This window comes from Acanthochromis polyacanthus, chromosome 4 (assembly GCF_021347895.1).
Source record: "Acanthochromis polyacanthus isolate Apoly-LR-REF ecotype Palm Island chromosome 4, KAUST_Apoly_ChrSc, whole genome shotgun sequence".
In the NCBI taxonomy this organism is placed as follows: domain Eukaryota; kingdom Metazoa; phylum Chordata; class Actinopteri; family Pomacentridae; genus Acanthochromis; species Acanthochromis polyacanthus.
In genome coordinates this window covers 22,924,773-22,947,983 of record NC_067116.1, presented here as the reverse complement: position 1 = coordinate 22,947,983, position 23,211 = coordinate 22,924,773, and the positions used below count along the sequence as shown (strand labels likewise).

General features: G+C 40.0%; 2 protein-coding genes across 2 annotated transcripts; one reads left to right on the top strand and one right to left on the bottom strand.

The window, feature by feature from the left end:
• The first annotated feature begins 992 nt into the window (after positions 1 to 992).
• ndufs7 (NADH:ubiquinone oxidoreductase core subunit S7) lies at positions 993 to 7,314 on the top strand. The gene is made up of 8 exons (XM_022192546.2): positions 993 to 1,098; positions 2,002 to 2,038; positions 2,666 to 2,737; positions 2,820 to 2,940; positions 4,040 to 4,219; positions 4,634 to 4,680; positions 5,607 to 5,695; positions 6,808 to 7,314. Exons 1-8 carry the CDS (start codon positions 1,083 to 1,085, stop codon positions 6,903 to 6,905), a joined length of 660 nt encoding a protein of 219 aa, XP_022048238.1. The 5' UTR covers positions 993 to 1,082; the 3' UTR covers positions 6,906 to 7,314.
• A 2,555-nt stretch (positions 7,315 to 9,869) lies between these two features.
• gamt (guanidinoacetate N-methyltransferase) lies at positions 9,870 to 14,291 on the bottom strand. The gene is made up of 6 exons (XM_022192547.2): positions 13,950 to 14,291; positions 12,375 to 12,520; positions 11,831 to 11,894; positions 11,431 to 11,498; positions 11,064 to 11,174; positions 9,870 to 10,114 (listed from the first exon to the last, which is right to left on the bottom strand). The coding sequence occupies exons 1-6, from the start codon at positions 14,125 to 14,127 to the stop codon at positions 9,974 to 9,976; spliced, it is 708 nt and encodes a 235-aa protein (XP_022048239.1). The 5' UTR covers positions 14,128 to 14,291; the 3' UTR covers positions 9,870 to 9,973.
• Between the last annotated feature and the right edge of the window lie 8,920 nt (positions 14,292 to 23,211).

Here is a 23,211-nt window from a genome sequence, read left to right as displayed (position 1 = left end):
AGGAAGTCTGAGCCACCCAAGATATGAGCAAGAAGAGATGTTACGTTGACACGACCCTCTATGATGTGAATGGATCTCTAAGCTTTAACTGTGCTTAAAGTGATGGGATTTATACAGGGCTTCTTAATTACATCAGAATTTTTCAAATATAATAGGTTAAACAGAGGGCATTTGGACTGAGAGGATTCTACATCAAGCCAAATGGAGGCTGGATCTTGTTTAAACCAGTCAGCTATCACCCGTAGGTGAGCTGCAAGCTGATATAGTCTCACATTAGGAACATCTAAACCACCATCAGAACCTGCCATTTGAAGTTTTGTCATCTGGAGTGTGGGTTTTCTTTTGCTCCACATAAAACCACTTAACCAGCCTTCCAGCACCTTAATAACCCTGTTTGATAAAAGAATAGGGATCATTTGCAGTTGGTACTGCAATCTGGGCAGAATGTTCATTTTAATGAGAGTAATTCTGTCAACCAGGAGAGGGGTAAAGGGGCCCAGTGATCCAAATCTTTATGGTGTCTAAAAGTGGAAAAAAGTTAAATTTATACATCTGCTCATATGTAGGTGTGATGTACACTCCCAAGTAGGGGAAATCGGAGGGGGACCAGAGAAAAGGAAATGGCTCTGCCATAATGGGGACTGTTGTTGTCATTTCCAGTGGCATAGCTAGCCTCTGATTTTCCTAGGTTGATTTTGTATCCTGAAAAGGTGCTAAATGATGAGATCAGCTTAGTCAGACACGGACTAGATATTTCAGGGTGAGACAGGAACATCAAAACGTCATTCGCATAAAATTTAATTTTGTGCTCCCTCCCACCAACCAAAATACGGGATATTAAAGCACTCTGTCTCACTGCCTGTGCCAAGGCTCAATAGCTATATCAAAAAGCAATGGGCTGAGGGGATCACCCTGCCTGTCACCTCGGTGGAGGAGGAAATTACTAGACCTCAGTCCATTGGTTCGGACAGCTGCAGTGTGCACTGTTGTACAGTCTGTGTTTGTCACGTGGCAGCAGCGCCCTCAGCAGCTCGCGCTCATACTCACACTGGAAGCGGTTTGACGTAACCAGGATCCCAAAGATGGCGGCTCTAGTGGGTAAGTGATGTTTTGGTTAAAACTATCCCCTTTTTAGTAAGCATTGCCGTGGTTTTAGACTTGTGATACTCTTACCATTTAAATCAAAAGGGCCATAAAAGTGTACTACTCGGTGGTTTAACTCTGTCGGTGGTCTGGTTTGTAACTTTTGGGGACTGCGCACACTGACCTTGCTGTGTCTGTGTTAGCGGCTAATCGGGTTAGCTAACAGCAACACTTGCATGAATCGCAGCTGACAGCACAACATTAGCCAACACATACAACGACGAATATCATCTTTAGAAACCATTCAGAGTGTCTTTTGGTTTGGGTTATGTTATTAGCATTGCTTTTAGACTAAATCACATGCGTCGTTATTCCCAACTTGACCTGATTGTACAACCAAACTCCTTGTGAAGAGACGGTGACTTTAGAAGTGCTGCATTAAATCATTATTCAGCTAAGAGTATCAGTTAGAGGCTTTTAGAAATCATCACGAGTTAGTCTACAGTTGAGCATACATTGGACACGCAGGAAACAGCACTGTATACAGCAAAATATAGTTAGAAAATACGAAATTGTTGTCTTTAATGTTTAAATGCAATGCGATAGATGGTTGTATTAGTGAAATTATATCTGGCAGATCTTTAGAGGATCTGAATGCTTTACAGACATTAAATGTCCAGACTTTTACCTGAGGTTATTATTCTCAGCTTCTGTGCCACTCACAGTGTTGTTTTTATGTAAAGCTAATTACTTGTATCACACCGTATGTTTTGTTTGAACAAAATCAATGATTGTTTACAACGTCTATAACCCAGCAGTTAACATTAATACATCTGTAGCTCAACTTACTTGTAATAAGTCTTCATTTGTAGTAGTATTACACGCCTTTAAGTTTGTGTGTTGCTTTTATTATTGCAGCGCCTCGCTTGGCCCTTTTTGGCTCTTTTTCAACAAGGTAAGAACCTTCTGATCCTGTTCCATGTTTAAATATATTTTAATCTGGCCTTGCTACAGTATTATGCACTTCACATGATTTACTTGGCATATTTTAAATGATACATTTTTCATTGAGCTGTCTGAAAAGCTCAACAAGAATCACCTTATTTCTAACTCCCCCAATTTTTTATTTTGGACTTGTTTTTTGTAAATATCTAAATTGTTTTGTTGAATTCGGATATATCCCACTGGAAAGAAAAAGCAAAATGAAACAATCTGCACTCAAAGGCAAAGAGAACATTTGCTGTAAAGTTGTTTTTGTTTTTTTTAGCAGCAGGAGTGTTCAGCCTGCCTGGTTAATCTGTTAAAGCATCACAAGGTTTATGAGGCTCAGACAAAATCAGTATCCTCCTCCAAGAAATCTTTCCATCTGTCCATCACACACAGTGTCATGAAATGATTAAATATCACATCGTATTATTACGATATCGTCCTCTTATAAAACTGACAGTTTTTGGTGCTCTCCATTTGTTCAGTGACTGTTTTAACACATAGATGTTCTGAAACTGCGATTTCAGTTTTCTTCTTGCCATCATCCTTTTTCATTGAAGCTGATGTTTTTTTCTCACCTCTGTCCATCTCACAGGCCAATTTCAATTTTTGCCATTCAACAGAAGAGCCTGCACAGCAGTGCTAAAAGTGACAATACCAGCAAAAGGTGAGTTTATGAGAGAGACTCTGTTATATAGACACTTAGTAAACACTCTGCACATGGTAAATCTCCGCTCCTTCTGTTGTAGTGTGGTGCCAGTGAGAGAGAAGAGCACGGCAGTGGCAGCAGCCAAACCAGCAGCTGTAGCCAGCAGCAAGGGGGAGTATGTCGTCACCAAGCTGGACGACCTGGTTAACTGGGCACGCAGGGTGAGTAGCTAAGAGGCTGTTGGCTGTGTTAACATCCAGCATGTGTGGCTTAGACTCATGAATCTGTTCAGGGTTTTTCACTTCTGTTACATTCTAATTTGTCCCACTGAGAATGAGGCTATTTGGTGTGAAGCCACTCAGCTGCAAATAAAACCAGTGTCCTCTGTCATGATGTGATTTGACTTCACCATTACTTGAGCGACTGTCAGATGTTTTATAAGTGGATTTCTGTTTTTTTGGGTCATGCCACTCTGTACAGGGTTTCTGCAGGGCATTAAAAAGCATTAATAGTCATTAAGTTGATTTAGCAAAAATTAAGGCCTTAAATGGCATTAAAATCATTAAATTAGATTCTCAGTGGAATTAAAAATGATTTCTGCAGTTTTCAAGAAAAATATTTGACAATAAATAGTATAATAATAACATATAATTATAGACTGCGATTTGTCAGATATGTGCATCTGTGTAAACATGCCGAAGCACAGCGATTGTTATTTGGTCAGGGGTGGTTTCCGGATTCAGAAATAGTGAAACGTAGGAACAGTTTTCAAATAAAAATCATCTTTTACACAAAAACAAACCCATGTAATTTGTTGAGTTCACGGTTGCGGCATTAAAATTTTTACAGTATAGCATTAAAATGGCATTAAAAGCATTACATTTTTCTGTCTGATTTCTGCAGAAACCCTGTCTGTAGTCTATGTTTATTGTAATCTGGGTCTGACTGATGATTTTAACTTCTCAAGACAAGATACAGCAACTTTGAGAGGCAAACAAATCAGAGCTCCTGCCTCAGTGTTGGGGCATTAGTCACATCTACAGGTGAACACACGTTGAAACAATGAACATCTTAAAAATCACAACAACATGGCAAATGCACATTCCTGTGTGGACTCGAACAGCTACTGACTGTTGTGGGGTTCAAACTTAACATCACATATGACTCTGTGGCCTCTCTCTGACAGACTCCTTGCTGGTCTTTATCTGTTTGAACAAGATGAACAGTCATTTGTAGGAAGATGTTTTGGATGGTACAACAAGTAACTCCTGTTTCTGTTCAGTCTTTTGTTTACTTACTGTTGCTGTGCTTCCCCCTCAGAGCTCTCTCTGGCCAATGACCTTTGGCCTGGCATGCTGTGCGGTGGAGATGATGCACATGGCAGCTCCCCGTTATGACATGGACCGCTTTGGAGTTGTGTTCAGAGCAAGTCCCAGGCAGGCCGATGTCATGATTGTGGCTGGAACGCTGACCAATAAGATGGCTCCAGCTCTGCGAAAGGTGAGAGGAGGGACAGGGCTGATGTAGCTGTGTTGGTAACTGCTGTAATAACAGGATGTAAGAACAGCTACCGTCAACAGCACACATTTTACATTTTAGTGCAGTTTAAGTGATGATGCGTCAACACCACAGCTGTTGTCTGAGGTTTGACTCATCTCTGAAATGGAGGAAAAACGATGAAGAAATGTGTTTCTATGCACAGTTCATAGACACCGTCAGTGCTGTCTGTCAGACATTTCTGTCTCAGGATGGGAGCTGTGAGAACAGTATAGCTGTGTAAATGCTGGATGGATTATGACCAGCCTGTCGGTAGATTTGTAGACTGGCGTGAATCCTTCCTCCAGCTGAATCTACAGATTAGTTCTTAGTCAGACATTGCATAACAGTGACTGAACTGCTTCTTCCATCCAACAGGTGTATGACCAGATGCCTGAACCTAGATACGTTATTTCCATGGGAAGGTAAGTTTAACTTTGGAACAGATTTCCTCTAATCTTTTTATCCCAACCGGGGATGTACTGATCAAGTTTTTTTCCCCCTGATCTGAGCGCTTTATTGTTGGGCCGCTCTGATACAGAGACCAGATATTTGATTAAAACGCTGAAGCACCCGATTCCAAACTGTAAAGCTGATCATCTTAAATTACTGATACGATGTTTAGAAAAGTGTTACTAAAAGAATACAATTCCCTCAAATTAATAAGAAGCAATCATTTGAACAGAAGACATAGCAGTCTGTTTGAATTGTTGGACGACAGACACACTGGCAGTTCTACAGTGGTGTTACAGAGTGGAGGTTCTTCCTACGCAGACAATCTTTAGCTGGGAACAGACAACACAAGTTTTATTTTGGCCTGCTATCAGCCAACTCATAAGTTACCATTGGATGGTGACGGCTGATGTGATCAGCAGATGGTCTGTGTTGACTAAAAATGCTGCTTTGTGAATGTTTGAGAAAACGGATTAATTACTGCTGGAGACAGCTGAGTCAGTCACATTCAATAAACAGCACAAATTTTCACAGAGCAGGGCTTCACCGCTAGCAGGCTGAGGAGGACAAAACACCACAGAGTAATGAATAAAAGGAAGACATTTTGAATAGCTTAATTTAAACGATCGCAACCCTGAAAAACATGCCTGGATCTCCTGAGCTGGATGAGCTCAGGATTTCTCTGGTCTTGACACCTGCCAGGATCTGTTTGTATCTTTAAGCATCCTGCATCCACATGATCATGTTGACTGTGTTCCTGAATGTTTAGTTCAGCTGCTTTCGTCTGTTGTTGTTCCCACTGTCAGTTTAGTAACCAGTTCTCCGTGTACTGTCACCACCACAGACTTAACATAGAATCAGTTTAGTTGTGAATGTCTTTATTTTTTTCCTCTTCCAGCTGTGCTAATGGAGGAGGCTACTACCACTATTCCTACGCTGTTGTCAGAGGCTGTGACCGAATCGTACCGGTGGACATTTATGTTCCAGGTAGATTCTTCTGCACTCCCTTAAGGATAAAATATTCACATAATTTTATAAATTTCAGTTGAAAATATTTTACGTTTAATGTAGCACATATCAATATTTTCTGTATGGCCAAAAGTATGTGGACAGGCTTGGGTTATTAGTCTTTATAGTCATAATGTATAGAAATTAACAGTATGGTGTACTTAAAACTTTGTGATATCAATTTGGGGAAGTTTTTTTTTTTTTTTAAACATGACAGTACTCTACACAAAACCAGACCAATAGAGACAAAACAGGTTACCTTTGAACTACTTGTTCTGTGTTTCCACGATAGCTCTCAGTGACATCTGCTGACCAATACCAAAATGATGGCCAATGGCAAAAACGTTGTCACATTTTTGCTTTAGTAAAGTATCGTGAAGTTGCTCGGTCAGTCTTGTTTTTTGCTTAAAATTTAAAAGCCAAACTTCAGTTGGTTCAGTTATCAAACTTGTTGAAACCAGCTCAAAGTCTTATTGTCCAGCATCGGTGATGGACCTCACTAGTACTCTCATAACTGAATGAAATGACCCTGTGGAAAGCCGTCACAGAACAGCGGAAGCTGGCACAGCAGCAGATTAAAGCACATGGTCTTTGGAGGAGATTTATAGTAATCACTGTGTCCTCAAAACTTTGGTGGGTCACGTCCAGTCCACTCTATTTCCAATCAACTGTTTAGTCTCAGCAATAATTTATTGTCATGTTATCCACAACTCTGATCTGTTATAGGAGGCTCATTTTTCAAATGTGCAGTCGTGTTACCAGCAGTAATGATTATAATACAACATTAATACATGTATTATTATAGTAACGCCCCAAGTACCTGAATTATGGTTAACTATTGGCAGTATAATGTGCATTGAAGTTGTAGCAAACTGCATAATGTTTAAGTTTTGTTTCTGTCAGTGTGATTGTAATTATGGCAGCTGTCATACTGTTTAGTGCATCATTCAGACAACCGTCATGAATATAAACATGCTGCTATTTAGCATCACTTACCAGATATGTAAATACATTATTATAGAGAGTTTATTTTCATGTTTCTATACAGATGATACATAAGAATTGTTCTGTTTTTGTCCACCTGTCCTCAGGTTGTCCTCCCACTGCAGAAGCTCTGCTCTACGGGACTTTACAGCTGCAGAAGAAAATCAAACGTGAGAAGAAGATAAAGATCTGGTATAGGAAGTGAATGTGTAATATGTTTGAGTGTATCTGGTTTGTAAATGTATTATTTCTGGTTTCATTTGGAGCATCGCTCCTCCTCCATAGAGCTGCAGGAAACTATTTAAATAAAGACATTGTTGTAAATTGCACACGGCACACTGCTGCTTATCTTCAACCAAACACAGCAGCAGCAGCCACTCGCTTCAGGTCTTGTGCTTCTGTACAGCAAATTCTGTTAGTGTGACAGAAAAACCTCTCGTTGCTTGTGTCAGGGTTTAAACTACAGTTTTATATTACAATCATCTGTGCTCAAATAGCTGTAGGCAGTACAGTTCTCATTGACAATATCCAACCAGTCAGTCATGGACATACAATATGAGTGGCATACTATCTTAACTGCTATTTTCAATAAACTGAACTTACATGAAAATCCATTATTGTAACATCTGTTGTCTTATTTTTGCCGCTGTGACCACCAGAGTGGAGTCTTAGCCACCAGGTGGCTCCTGTGATCAGCAGCTCTGACCTTCACTTCTCTTTGTGGACACTCAGCAGTGGTTAGAAGCAAAAATGCATTTTTATTGTGTTTCACTTTAAGGTCACCGTCTGTTGAAACAACACAAACACACAGTGAAAACTGGTTTGCACAAAATCAGATGGCGTGTTTGATTTAATCATCCAGCAGTTAATCTCTCCAAACATTCCTACTGTAAAACGATGACTGTAATTATGTATACAGAGATTCTTTTATGCATCAACACAGTCACAGTTTTATTCCTCTGTGCTGCTGAGTGATTTGATGATTTTTAAGTTGCTTTGGTGAACCCTGTCCATCGACCTGTGATGGTTGTGTAGCTGCAAAAAGTGAAAGAGTTCATGTTGACCATTGCTATACAGTGGTTAATGTTTTATGTTTAATACTGTTTAAAGATTCATTTATATACTGTATACCAAGTTTCTGTTACACATTGAAACCTGCAAAGGAGGCAACAGCAGAAAACCGTGTGATGCTCACCGTCATCCACATACTCATTCAGTACATTCAAATCTGAGGGTTAAAAATTACTCATATATATGTAAAATATATCTAAGGGGATCCATCCACAATATAAAGTCTCTGATAGATACATGACCTCTAACTTCTTATAGCATTAGTTGCAGCGATGTGAATTCATTGGACAAGCTAAAATTGTCCAATAATATCAACTGTGTAGATTTATTGGGTTTTAATAGCCACACTGCAAAATGAACGTGAGCCATGATTTATTAGGCTGCAAAGTCCCAAATCAGAAAATTATCACAGTGATGGAGGGACAGATTCAATCACAGTTCTTGTATAAACAGAGACCACAAGCAACAACTAAATATCCCACTATCAGCGATGTGCTTCATGCCTACACATCAAGGTCGTGAGTAGAAATGCTGCAGAAGGTCAACCCACTCAGAACATGACGTCTCAGCCTTCAGCCAATGATTATTTTCATTATCAGTAATTCTAAATGAAAATAGAGTATAGTGAACAAAAGGCCTATAATAGCTTGTTAAACCCCAAGGAGGCATCTCTCACCAGTCGACTAATTGTTTCAGTCCTACCGTGGTCACTTTTCGGCCTCTTGGGCACCGAGTTGTGATTCAGACCTGAGATCCAGCAGCTGCTGTAGTTTCCCATCTGACTGCAGCCTGCTGTTGCATCATCCATCCATCTAATGATTAATGACTCCAGGCCAGGTGGTAACTTGTTCCCACATGTTCAGGTAACACGCGCTGTTATCTTCTGTTCGGCCATGAATTAAAACATGTATACGGTACTGTGTCTGCATCTCAGCTGACTCAGCTGATGTGCTGTTTCTTCCATCATGCAGAGACACAAATATACACAACTAAAAGAAATGAAAAGCAGGAACGAAACATGACATTGATTAAACTGTTTGGCTTTCTTAGATTTTGATCCTTTCTGTGGCAGCTGTGGACTATAACTACGGACATTTGTTCAGGTGGTGCACAGAAGTAAAAATGTGAGTTACTTGATTAATTTCTTTGCACCTATCCATCTATTCTGTATAGATTTAACTACCCAACAATACATAAATATATATACACACACAATTAACATTTTTAGACAAGTGTCAGAAGTACTTTTTCATGTGAAAATGTCAAAGATTTCCAGTTTCCGACTTTTCAATGATTCAAGCATTTATTTTAGTCATTTTGATGTTTGGCCTGTTCTTCTGACTTTGTCCAAACCAAGTGATTCTATAACTGAAAAACTAATCAGCGTATCAATGAATAATAATAAAAGCAGTGCTTAGTCGCAGCCTTATCAGCACTAAAATGCTGCTTTATGCATGAATGCATGACTAATAACAGTCTAATAGCAGTGACAGTGCATTCAGTACCATTTCTTAAGTAGCATTTCAATGCAGGACTTCTATTTCTGAACAAATCTTCTGCAGTTTGGTATTTTTTGTTTCGTTTTTATTCAAGTACAGCATCTGAACATCTTCTCTACTGCTGGCTGTGAAAACTACACTTCAGCTGAACACACCACTGAGAGTTCCTGCAATGATTTGTCATTTTTAATAGTCAGATTTCTACACAAAACCCATGATTCTGCTTATTTTATTAATAAACCCAATAGGCTGTACTTTATAAAGGTTATTACAAAGCATGTGTTCGAACATGGAGTGATATATTTACTGCTTGGTCTAAAACTGGGCTATGCTGGGGAAGAAAGATGCCGGATGATATAAGACCTAAAACAGGTGAGTCTCAGTGGGGTGTGGATGTATTTTTGGTGGTTTCAGTTTGATGTTGTGTCACATATTTTGTTACTGAAATATATCAGTGGATACATACGGCTCAGTCTGCTGGAACAAAGCGGCTACACAACTACTAACCATGAAAAAGTGCACTTTTTATCAGCATGAGTCTAGAAGTTGCATGAACTCTTTTATTTAAAGCGTAAAAATAAACACAGTAAATACACGACTCTGTAAACTGGGTTTATTGAAATGTTGCAGAGTGAAATAAATGGACGAGGGTCACGATAAAAGGCACATTAGAGTAAAAAAAAAAAGGGGGTGTCTTCAGACTTTACTCTTTCACAATGGTGGGGGTGATCATCTTCTTGAAGGAATAGTATTTGCATTCAGCGGGCGGTACGATGTCCAGGGTGGTGGTGCTAATCTTGTCCTTCTTGAATCCAGCTTGGAGCAGATGAGGCACCTGGGTCTCCTGATAAATGGTTAACAGAGAGAGGTGTGAGGAGGTTCACGGCTTTATCGGCCTCTACAACCCAACCCTGTTTATCATTAACCTCGAAAAGATCGCGGCACGGAATTCAATGTGTGCCGACGCACGCTATGATCACACAACAGACTGTAACGTGTGCTGTTGAAACCCACGTTACAGGAGACCAAGAACAATCGGGCTATAGATTCACTTCACAGAATACGTGTCGATGATTCACATGTTCAGCTCTGGTTCAAACAGCATCAGTGATTGTACTGATTGTATTAAAATTCGATGTCTAGTAACTTTTTTTCCCCCTTTTATGCCTCAAAAACAACAAGATTCTGTATTTATTGCATCTAATTTTCTTTCTTCAGATATAAATGCTAAGTTCTAACATTTTTTGGTGCATCTGGATCATCATCTTGACTTTGTAAAGCATGTTTATCTTCTGGATTTGTGCGAACGCCACCACCTTCTTCTGCCAACAGTGGCTGCAGCATTAGTGATAACAGCAGCGTCCCATTTGTATCCTAGTTGTTTTAAGTATCTCATCCATTTACACTGCAAAAATGGTCCAATAAAGTGTCCTGAAAAAAGTCAGCATGCATTTTAAAAGCACGTCATGTACACTAATCTCCCACAATGCATAGCATGAAGGAGCTGCTCATAGCTGTAAAAAAAAATGTTTTTAAAAGGTGCAATAGCTTTAAAAGAAACATTTTGCTTTGTCTTTGGATGGTTCAATGCAGTATCAGAATAAAATATGTTGATTTCTTATCTGGACACAAAAGGATTTTTGACATTTAAAAACGCCTTCTTGTGCTGGAAAATTATGGAAAGAAACTACCGGTAAGTAGACAGCGCAGTGCTGTAAAACTGAAGCAAATCAGTTACATCTTACATGAAGGCTAATTTGTATTCTTTGTCTTTAGCTGTATTATGAACCAACCTCGAACATTTTCTCAATGTTGTCGTATTTGGACTTGAGCAGCTCGCCCCAGGAGGTCAGGTTGCAGTAGGTGAGGACGCCGCCGGGTTTCAGCAGCCTGTGAGCGTGACCCTGCCGAAAAACACCGAAATACATCAGATATTCAGCTCCAGATATATGGCATGAAGACACACAGGTCTGGTGACGCTCTGTTCTGTTTAAACTGCAGTTCAGAGGTTTTAAAGACTGGCAAACTGATATATTTACACTTCAGTAACTCCTGCTTTTCATGTAAACATTTCCATTTATTTTTTTGCTCAATCTTCCGTTTCATTCTTCTGGGGCGTATACTTGTTTAATTTTGTGTAGATGGATTGTAAGTGCCTACCTTGATGAAGTCAAACTGGTGAGTGTGCCATGTGTCCTCTGACAGAGGGTATGTGTCATACAGGATACCTGAGGGAGGAGAGACACTGTGTGAGCAGCAAACATTCAGCAGGTCAATCAAACACTTTTACACACATTTCTTTACCCTTGTTTTATGAGTTTTTTCCTCCAAACAGTGAAATGCAACAAAAATGGTTCATCCTGCATTTATCCATCTCTCAGACTTGAGTCCAGGATTTTATAATTTGGTGGTCTAGGTGTAGTTATGACAAGTGTTTAAAAAAGGCTATCTAACACATTCTTTTGATTTAGACTATATTAACATAACAGTCAACTCTGGATTGCGGATCAAGTAAACATTGAGCTGTAGAAGTCCCTTCCTCTCTCGTTTTATTCCTCACCATCGAAGTGTCCGTCTGGCAGGGTGGGAACGACGTTCTCCCACAGGCCCTTCAGAGGAACGACCTGCAGCAACATAAACACTCATCAGCACCTTCACATGTAGGAACAGGAGCAGTAAATTTAACAGAAGCTAATCTTTTGCTGGGCCGCACAGTGGGGTAGTGGGTAGAACTTTTGCCTTGCAGCAAGAAGATCCCTGATTCAAATCCCGGCCTGGGCCTGGGATCTTTCTGCATGGAGTTTGCATGTTCTCCCTGTGCATGCGTGGGTTTTCTCCGGGCACTCCGGCTTCCTCCCACAGTTCAAAAATATGCTGAGGTTAACTGATTACTCTAAAATTGCCCATAGGTGTGAATGTGATTGTTTGTCTGTATATGTAGCCCTGCGACAGACTGGCGACCTGTCCAGGGTGTCCCCTGCCTTCGCCCGAGTCAGCTGGGATAGACTCCAGCACCCCCGTGACCCTAGTGAGGATAAAGCGCTGTATAGAGGATGGATAGTCTTTTGCTCAGTTAAACCAGATTTACAGTCAGATCTACTGACCTTATGTGGCTGAGACTTGGCCCAGTTCTCCAGACGTGCGAAGACTCCATCGTTGCACTCGATGATCCAGTGCTCCTCGATGGGGAAAGATTCGATTTTTGTGGCAGCGATAGCCATGCCGAAACCAATCTCCAGAACCCGACCGCCTGCCAGGGATCAAAACAGAGGCTGTTAGTGAAGCTTTCCCAGGTCTGTCTGAGTTTGAGTGTGTTTATGTGAGTAACTTTCTAGTATTTTCACGAGAACTGTACTCAACTAATACTACTTTGATGTGTCCAAAAACATGAAAACCAAGTACCAAACCAAAAGTTTGGTTGCTCCAGTACCTCTTCCACTGAAGCTTGTTGTTTGGAGCTTATTAACAAAGTGATACCATTATTCTGAGCCATTACTTTCTCTAACAGAGCACATCCCTGATATCAACAGGACTTTTTTCATGCTCAGACCGAAATCTTCCTTCTGCTGGGTGTGGAGAGAAAGCCAGTTGGTGGTAGCATGTGTTTGGACAGAAGGGCCACAGGGTTTCATTTTCTTCCAGAGCAGAATATAAATAGAACAGGGTAAATGCTATTAGTTATTCCTTGACCCTTTCACAATGATTTAGTGGACCTTTAAGCAGCTGTTGGAGAAGCTCTGAGTGTAATCGTCACATATTTAACATTGTTCCTCATGTGTAACTGCAGGGAAATTGGCACAGACTATGTGAAATGGTCTAAAACAGCTTTGTGTATCTTGCAGAAGTGCCATATCTTAACGGACAACAGTAATTATACATAATATGTCTACATTCTGCCTTCTCAAGCGTAAGAATATTGTGCATTTTTACAGCATTGTGCAGACTGAGTGCACATGCTTGCTGTCACCAGGTCGTGTGGATCGTCGGCCTGTTTTCACAAAAAGCTAAAAGCAGACGAGCTGTACCCCCGCTGCAGATTTCTTGGACAGTTCCCACGAGTGAAGTAACAGCTGCTGTAGTACTCACCAGGCACTGAGCACCATGCTGCTCGCACTCTCACACATGTCCCCAAGATCAGTTAACACAAATGAAAATGAAAAGCTCCAAAGCATGCAAAAGATAATGGATTTTCATAGATTTCGCCAAACAATAGTAAACAAAATCTCAGCAGATAAATGCTGTCAGTCATAAAATTTCATGTAATTTAAAAACATATTTTATTCCTTCTCCTCAACTTGAAATTAGTTTCTATGATCTCTTTCTTCAAATCTCTATGTCTTTCTTAATGTCTATTATTTAAAAAAAAAAGGTATATTTTAAGGCAAATTATATATTCAGCTTAATGCTGATTTGCTTTTTGTTTATTGCTTGTTTTTTAGCTGATAACAGAATTTTATTTAACATAGAAATGGTATATAACTGTTTACAAACTAATATTGACTATTTTTCTGCACCAGTTCTTTGTTATATTTGCAAATTAAATCCAACTTCTTTGCCTGTTGAGCTGCCATCTTCAGGGCAGTGAATGCTCACATGCGTCCATTATCGGACACGTCACATTGCATACTGCTACGTCCGACAATGTACACTCGCTTTTTTCCTAACACCTCTACTTTTACCTTTGGAGGCTGCAACAGTGGCCAGGGAGTGCATGTAGGGGGTCTCCCAGCGCTCCATCACGGGTTTTCCCATGATCTCCAGATGCGTGTCGGCCTCATTGTAGCCGGCGTCCGCGTCGTGCCAGGAGGACTTGCAGTCCTCTCCCTTTGAGAAAATGGGCTGAGCGGCGGTGGTCATGTTGTTGTTGTTGTGTTGTTGTTTGCTTGTGGGGAGCGGTTTGGCAGACTTGAGTCTCCACACGGAAGAGGCTGAGCGGCAGGAGGAGGCCGTTTTATATGCGCCTCAGAAGGGCTGACATAGCAGGAGTGTTCGGGTCAAAGCGCAAACACGAACCAAGATCCAGAGACTGGCCGAGATCCTCCGAGGACAGGAGGCCTCACTCACAGGGAAATATCAGGCTCACTGTGCAGCCTGCTGCCTTCAAAGTCTTTGACAGGGAAAAATGTTTTGCAACTCCGGCTGCTTGGCTCAGAGATTCCCACAGTGAAACTATTGATCAGCCCTGCATGCTCCTCTTTGGTTCCTCTGCAGAAGAAGACCTAAATTTGTCTCTCACGTTTGATAGTGCAGTGCAAACTTTTTATACATGGCTGTCTCACATCTCCAGAGTTAAAAAAGAAAACAAAATAGGTCCTATGTTAATTTTCATTTGGCATCTTGATTGTGATTTAGGTATATGCCAGATAGTTCTTTAAAAAAAAGTTTTTGGACACTGATTAGCTCAGACTAGTGTTGTCCTTCAAAGCTGCACATTTTTAGCCACTATAGAACTTAAAGTCTAACAAAACAAACAAACCCAGAGTCTCTAGAAGTAATTAAACCGTATTAAAGTCTAAACATAATCCCTATAAACTAATGTCTGTGTATAAACGTTACATATTTAAAATGTAATTTCACCCACATAATCTCTTCTTCCTCTAAAATGACAAATCTAAATCAACACTGTTGCTTCCTCAAGAATGAATGAACGGATCTATAAAGTCCTTACCGCTTTCTCGCCTACAGCTCTGCTCTGACACTGTAAAACTTGTCAAGGCTAAGGCCAGTTGTAATATTGGAGTAGTTCAGCGATACACCTAACTAAACAGATTCTAAAGAAAGGGAGTAATACAGAAAGCTACAGAAAGTTGACAGGATTGGCTTCTTTGGGTTGTGCATGAAACTGTGAAAGTCTGAATCTGTGTTTTTAAGCCACATCCCAGTGCTGGCCCTGGGGCTTTCCATAAAGTGCTACAACCAGATTTCCTTTGCTGAAACAGCAGATGATTTAAGGTGTCTTAGTTCTTGGTATTTTCATCAAACACAACTTTATTTATTGACATGAGGTCTATATAAACTAAAATCATATATGTCATTTAACTCGGCTTTGACCTTGGACACTTCCATAACCCAGGTCCAGATAATTAGCTGATAATGCAGTACTCAACTTAGCTCATATTGTGCTTTAGTGGTAAGAAAAAAAAAGACTTTTTGAACACATTCAGAACTGCTCAAATTGCCCAAACCAGTGAATACCTTGTGGGGTTTATGGCCCTTCAGGGTCTGTGGCCTCTGGGCAAACACTCAACAGTTCCTTAATTACTGTAAATATTTACAAGACATTTAGCTTCAGGCATAAAGTTTCCTGATTGGAGTCAACTCTGAATACCATTGAAATCCTTAAGCTTTGCCTCTTGACAGCCATCTTGTTAACACCCCTGGCCTCTTCTTTTAGGCTAAAACAACCAAGCCTGTCTAACTGGGTGTAAAAGGAGCCTTAAGTTCTGCAGTTTGAATGATCAAAGGGACATATAACTGCATGTGTCGAATCACAACTCAAAAAACTTAAAACCTTTGGTGACTTTGCCTCCAAATAACGTTTTAGAAGGGTTTTCTGTAAAGGTTTTACTTCTACTGTATGAGCACATAGTTTCACGACATTGCTTTTCAGTCAGTGGAGCAAAACGATTGGCTGAACATTTCCCAGTTCAGCTGTTACTGAGCAGATGATTGGTGTTTTGAGGGGAGGAGTGCGGGGTGTCAAAAGGCCATAGATTTCTATTTAGGATTCCTCTTGTTCCAGTCTCTCCCTGATAACGTCTCCAATTAAGAGCGTGGGTCGGAGAATTAGCAGCAGAGTGAGAGGTCTTCATCTTTTTCTGCTCTCTGAGTGTTTGCATGAACAGCTGAAGTCAACCACTGGGTCTTACTCACACATGCTGTACATTGTCTCCTGTTGCATAACATCACTGGAGCTGAGTGAGTAATTGGACATGTAGAAAAAAAGAAAAGAGATATTTTGGTAGATTAAAAGCTGTTACTTCTGTGAAAATTATTTTATTAATCCCCAGAGGGAAATTCAGTTGCACCAGCAAAGATATTCAATAAAGGGGTCAACAGTAAGACAACACAGAATGTTAAGATAGGGTATAAAGTGAAGGTAAAAGTACAGAAAATAAATAAATAAAACAGAATATACAAGAGTGATACAGAAATGTGCAAATGATATATGCTAGATGTGCAAATGACATAATTATGTGCAGATGTCTTCACAGATATAATAAATAATGTTTAGAAAGTAATACTGAATTGCAACCTTCATCTAACTGACAAAAGTCAAATTACCTGCCAATAGTCCCCAGTTATTTGACATTTAATCTTCTGTTTATGAACATAAAGCTTGGATTTGCTGTTTTTAAAGGACAAATATTTTGTCTTCTGTTTTTTGTGTAGAGATGATTTTACATCTGCCTCAATATTTTAGACCTAAAATTACATTTGTTAAGGGCTCCATAAAGCTATGCCTAGTTACCACAGACACTGCTCATCTTTGTAGGTGCATTACAGGAAAATAATGGTGATACCAGAATATGACACTCGCTATTGAGGAAATTAACACTCAGACATTCTAAAGCCATTTGGAAATATTATAGAAATACTAATAACAGTATTTAGAGAGGAAACAATGGTCAGCTGATGGGAAATTTAACTGAAACTGTTGTGATAGTTGGCTGTTTTGTTGATTTTTTAAAGAGAAAATGTGAAAAATTCATGATTTTGTATCTTAAATAATTCTCAATCAGGATTATGTTTCTGTCGTTCTTATTTTGGAAGTCAAACTGAACAGTGACTGAACCTGTAAAAGAATGGATCCCCCGTCTCCTCACAAATTTAGAATCCTCTATTTTTTTGGTGCCACTTTGCGTTTCTTTGTGGTAAATGTGACTCACATCACAAAGCGACATACTGATCATCTGATCAGCTCCTCAGCCCCTCTGTCCTGGTTGCCCATCATCCTCTTCACTCCCATTAGGTGAAGCTGAGTGGCACCAGCTCCTCGGTGAGGGTCCTCATCGCACCGCAGGTTTTCATCCACCTACCACTCTTACATGTGGCACACGATTTGCACTGCCTTTGAACAATACTTACTTCCACAAAAGCTCACATTCATGCAGAAAATACAGCAGCCCGACATGAAACAATAAAGCGTTACTCTCACTCTGTAGCTCTCAAATGTCACCATCATGTGTTGGTATTGAACCGCAGACAAGAGTACAACATTCCTTGGATAATTTCAAGTGATATCAGCTAGATAAGCTTCCAGGATCTCGGTTGTATTCAGAGAAGGACTTACAAAACAGAGCATCACAGTTATTCCTTCACACACTAGAGCAGAGACTGTTAGCTTGTGTGAATTAAAGGTGGACATGCCTTTGCAGCTGCTTAGCCTGTATTCTTCTTTCTCAGAGCCACATGATGACTAAATCTCAGTGAAAGGCATTCTAAGAATCAGATTTTCATTGTTGTACATTTAACTACGTCTAAAAAACATTTTCTTTTCTTTTTCTCAGGCTTGTCATCCATAAAATCACAGAAATTACTGCTTTAGTCTCGCCTAAACATCTAAATTATATGGCTAAAAATAAATTTAATGATAAAAACAGAACTAGACTGCCTTCCTATTTAGAGTACCATTCAAACAACACTACAAAACAACAATTAAAGTAACCTGATAATAATAAATGATTATTAATAAATGATTCATTTGCTCCTCATTAGTGACTTTCTGTGATTCCAGAGAAAGATGATTGATATTTAGATAGTATGCTCCAGATTTAGTGCCCCTCTTGATTTCCCCATGAAATGAAACATGCACAAAGCATAAATGTGCACAAGACACGCTGTAAAAGCCTTTTCAGAATGTAAATATATAAATTGTACTTTCATCAGTCTGTAAAAGTGATGAAATTTGGTCATTCAGATGTAGGTCACTTTATCATTAACGTTCCTCACAGCTTCATTCAGACACAGTGATGGACAGCGCCACAGTACAGGAGATTTAATAGTACACAAAGTGATGTGTGATGAATAATAATCCTCTAATAGACAAAAAAACAAAGCTTATCAAACTGTGCAAATAATTCAAAGTCTAGTTTATATTTAATTTAATAACACTGAACATTTTGTCCATGTGTGATGATCTACTTGCTGACTTTATTTTTTATAAAAATATCTCGACAGCTGTGACGGAGCTGAGGACTGAACGTGAGGACAGTCGCTGTGTAACAAACGATGTGACTGCAGCTGATAACCTACGACTCTGTGTGACAGCTCACCTGTCTGAAGTGATTGAAAATCCAAGATATCATTTATCAATAGGACCGACTGATTCTGTCTCCGTTTCAGGAATAACTTATGATTAGAGATAACTAGTGAAGTTACCGCTATTGTTCTGTGTGCATAAATGTGCAGCACTCTCTCTCCATTTGGAGACGCTCATATGAATCCTGTTGCTGTCTGATCATGCAGGTGTTTATTTACCTAAGAGGAAAGACTCCTACAAACAGCTGGAAGCAACGAATTGAACATCACCCCCGTTGATGTTTTCTTAAAACAAAGATTCCATTCATTATTGGTGATTCTTGTTAATTGGACCTGTTACAGACTCATTCATTGCAGTAAAATTGTATTTTTGTGAACGTATAAGTTTGCAACAGATGTGACAAGTAAACAACAAACGTGTTGTGATTTTGGCAGCAAGGTGTGTTTCCTGGTGCTCTGACATGTTTTTGGAACAGCATTAATGCTGAATTGCGGAAAATCTTTTCCGAAATCATTTCACTCAACTTGAAAAGTGTTGCTTGTATGTGAATATCTGTTAATGTGACAGCATGGAGTTCAGTCTGTATCATGCTGAAAGTGATGCAGAAATGCTACTAGGTCTGACCCATAGAGTGCTGCTGCAAATTTTATCGAAAAGTGACCTCACTGGAAGCAGCTGGCACATTTTGTTTTGCATTCAGTGGTCAGAGTCCATTTCTGAAAGGGGTTAAATAATGGTGTGTGTTGAGCCACTGTATTTGTTTTCCATTTACAGAGCCAGAGTTGTGTACAATCAACGGATTTTCTCAGAGACGTGCAGAGCGGACTGCGAGCTGATGGTGACGAAGTTTTTGATGAATTTAACAGAAAGTGCACTGGATTAGTATCACTGATTTTACCTTTAACCCCAGAAACCCATTCAAGAACTGTTTGAAGACTGCTGACACGCCTACAAGATCTCAGTCACTCCTACACAACACAAATCAATATATTCAATAATCATTCAGGGATAATTCCCATTTAATGACATCATGACATTTCAGCAACATGTATAATTCCCTCTAATCAAAGCCATTTATCATGCTGCCTCTATGAGACAGGTTACTTTATTTCATTTAATGGCCTGTTTCATCACAGATTTGCTCTTCCCCTGTTTTGCCACTGATATAATATAACACGCTGCCAAACTCAGCATTTCTGAAAGGCTCAAACTGAAGGTGACGTCCAGTAATCAGAGGGCAGGAGATGGACTGAACTCCACAGGACAGCCAGATAATCCCTCATTTCATTATCAGTCAGTGCAAAGGTCCTTTCCTGCTTCTCTTTTTGTACATTCCAATAGATTTCATCTGCAGAAAGAAACAAAGAGAAAAAAAATGTGAATTGTTTCTTCCAGCACATAGTATGACTTTAGGTTCAAAATGGGACATTTATCATGTCAACAATGCAGCATTTATGAGAACAGCCTGACATAAAACTATGGTGAAAGTTTAGATTGTGTTACGGTTTTTATAAAAGTAAACTTGTGGGCGTTTAGTTGTTGTGTACTGTGAAACTATTTTTACCTGCTAAACGACGCCTTATAGTTTATTGACAGTGGAGAGTTGAGGTTTTTGTTGGTATTTATGGATTCACTAACTGTCCTTCAGGGTTATTACAAACTGTTTAGTGGTTAAAAACACATTTCACATTAACGTAACATCACAGTATATGACAATATGCTTTTCCAGCTGCATCAAACTGTGGACACCAGCCCTCTAGTGGCAGCTAGGATTAATACTGTATGTGTGAGTTGGTTTTCACTGACATCTCCTTCTTGACAGGACAAATAATGAAAATGCATCTCAACAGGATTTGATGGTTGCAGCAAATTCACCAGAATTAATATAATCCTAATAATCTCCCAGAGTCTGGATTCAGGTTGGGCATAAAGGATAGTGTGCTGTAGAAAGTGTTCACAGTCAAATCTGTCCAGGTGTTATTGCTGAATATCTCCTAGACCACAGACAGATGTCTTGTGATCATGGGGTCACTTTAAAAACTGCTTCATCCAGCAGAGTAAACATGCTGACAAAGACATGCCTGTTTGGAATGTTACAGCTGGAATAAAAGCACACATTAAAGAATAATACACTTTTAACAATCCTCATATAGTTAATGTCTTAAAATACACCAAAATGTTTTATATAGTTTAAACAGATTTCAGGAACTTCAGATTAAAAGCAACATTCAGACAAACCTGGCATTGTCTGATAAAGTGGAATTTCAAGTTAATTTCAGGTGTGCAAATGTATGAAATACTGTATGTATATTAATTAGCCTTCAGAAAATGAGAACAATGCAAGGGAGGAAGCAGAAGAGATATAAACACAAGATATTTGGGGGGGGGGGGGGGGGGGGGGGGGAGAAGCAAAAGAATATATGAAAGACAATAACAGAAGCTTTTTGTCACGGTTTCAAGGGGTGTGGACCCAGGCAGAGAATCACACAACCAGAGCTGGGTGAATGAAACTGTCTTTATTGTAGGGAATGAATATGGCAGGTGGATGAATCCCTGGTGGTCAGAGGCAGATGAAGGAGGGAGACTGGAGGGGAGGCAGATGCAGTATGAGGAGAGCTGGGAGTCCAGAGGAGAAAGAAGTGCACTGAATGGGTTCCGGGGTTGTCCAAAGGGAATGGAGCAGGTGAGAGCCCAGACAGCTGGAATCTAGGCACAACGGCTGTGGCTCAGGTGGTAGAGCGGGTCGTCCAATGATCTAAGGGTCAGAGGTTCGATTCCCGCTCTCGCCTAGTCATGTGCTGTTGTGTCCTTGGGCAAGACACTTAACCCACCTTAGGCGCGGATTGGCAGCCACGCTTCTGTCCCCACCAGAGTGAGAATGTATGAGCGTATGGGTGAATGGAAGCAATTGTTGTATGAGCGCTTTGAGTACTCTGATGAGTAGTAAAGCGCTATATAAGAGCAAGTCCATTCATTCAACAGGGAAATGTTAGAACCTCCAAAAACATGCAATGTACCTTAGGGGTGGCCAGAAAGTACTGACAGGTAAGTTGAGTTCAATGATCTGGCAGGGTGTGGACGGTTCAGCCGGTCTTTATTGCAGCAGTAGTAATCAAGGCAAGGAGTTTCAGCTGTCCGGGTCTCGTGGTGAAGCTAATCACCTGAGTGGCAGCAGCTGGGAAGCCATGCTCCACTCAGGTGAAGCGCTGAGGAAGGAGAGCAGAGAGAGAGAAAGGGAAGAGGAGCAAAAGAAGGAGAGAAAGGGGGAGACAGCTGGGGAAAGGTATTTTGGGATGCCAGATAGGAATAGGGTGAGGAGAGAGCTCTGACACTTTTAGAGTTTGAGAACAAATTGAGAACTGATTGATCTTCTGCTTTAACTATACGATAGGACAAGGATCACGAAATAATTTGATTTATTTAATCATTTAAATTAGTCAATGATGGCATACAAGAGCTCAAAGGTCATAAGATTTTCAGTACAAAAGCAAAGAACAAGCCAAACAAGCTGCAGCTTAGAGGTAAGTTTACTTGGTCAACCTGTTCAGCAGTTTAAACTGTCTGACTTCTATTCCTTAATGCTGTGAGGTGAACTCCGCCCTGATACACTCCAGACAGAGCATCACAAACAGAATACCATGCACTAATTCCATTACAATACTCTATACAAACTGAATAGATCACAGTTTATTTTACTCTATGTGCTGAGTAATGAGTATATGAAGAGCTTATTTCTTCCTTCCTTCCTTCCTTCCTTCCTTCCTTCCTTCCTTCCTTCCTTCCTTCCTTCCTTCCTTCCTTCCTTCCTTCCTTCCTACCTACCTACCTACCTACCTACCTACCTACCTACCTACCTACCTACCTACCTACCTACCTACCTTAAAAGTACAAACTCAGCTAATACACCCGTGATCACTGATTTCAACAAAACAAAACTGAGTACAGCTGTGATTTCCAATCAATCTGAACATGTTTATAAAATGACCATGGAACACCAGAACCTTCTCAGTTCTGCACCTATGGACTATGTTTATCTGCACGTGTGTCTTGTCAAGCATTTTGTATTGCATTTTTATAGTATGAAAAGTGCTATATAATTAAAGATTGATTGATTGATTGATTGAGTGATGTCTGCATCATGGCTTCACATGGAGAAGAATTACCAGAGAATTAGAAAAAAAAATCCAATTCTGAGACTTTACAAAAGGATACAGAATAAACTGTGGACAGTGACTAGAAAGTAGAACACAGCAGTAATCTTGAAGTACCGAATGAGCCTAGAACCAATAATCAGAACCAGAGTGGTCATCTTCCTAAAATGGCCCCACGGACAGTGCACTACATTCACAGTCTAGCTCTGAAAAATAAATGGATGAGTGCTTCAGACTTGGTGTGGAAGTTATCAAAGGAAATTGGAATTTCTGTGACAGCTCAGACAGTGTGAAGGACGTTACATCATATGAACCTTCATGGACAGCATCTAAGAAAAAAGAAAATCTTGCTTGTGCTTTAGCAAAAAAATTTAAGATTAGGACTTCCACAGTGATTTCACAATCCTGGCAGTGAAGCACAGAAGTGGGAGTGAGATGATACGGGGTGCAAAAGGTGTTTGGGGTGGTGGCACCATCAATGATCGTGGATCCACTAAATTGCTGACTAATAGGATAACTCATATATAT

Bases quoted from the DNA above. Each gene is read 5' to 3' on its own strand.
- ndufs7 (XM_022192546.2), top strand. The intron at 2,039-2,665 runs GTAAGAACCTTC...TCCATCTCACAG, and splicing joins TTTGGCTCTTTTTCAACAAG to GCCAATTTCAATTTTTGCCA. The intron at 5,696-6,807 runs GTAGATTCTTCT...ACCTGTCCTCAG, and splicing joins GGTGGACATTTATGTTCCAG to GTTGTCCTCCCACTGCAGAA.
- gamt (XM_022192547.2), bottom strand. From the start codon at position 14,127: ATGACCACCGCCGCTCAGCCCATTTTCTCAAAGGGAGAGGACTGCAAG. The intron at 11,895-12,374 runs GTCAGTAGATCT...ATGTTGCTGCAG, and splicing joins CCAAGTCTCAGCCACATAAG to GTCGTTCCTCTGAAGGGCCT. The intron at 11,499-11,830 runs GTGAGGAATAAA...CTCCTCCCTCAG, and splicing joins GCCAGACGGACACTTCGATG to GTATCCTGTATGACACATAC.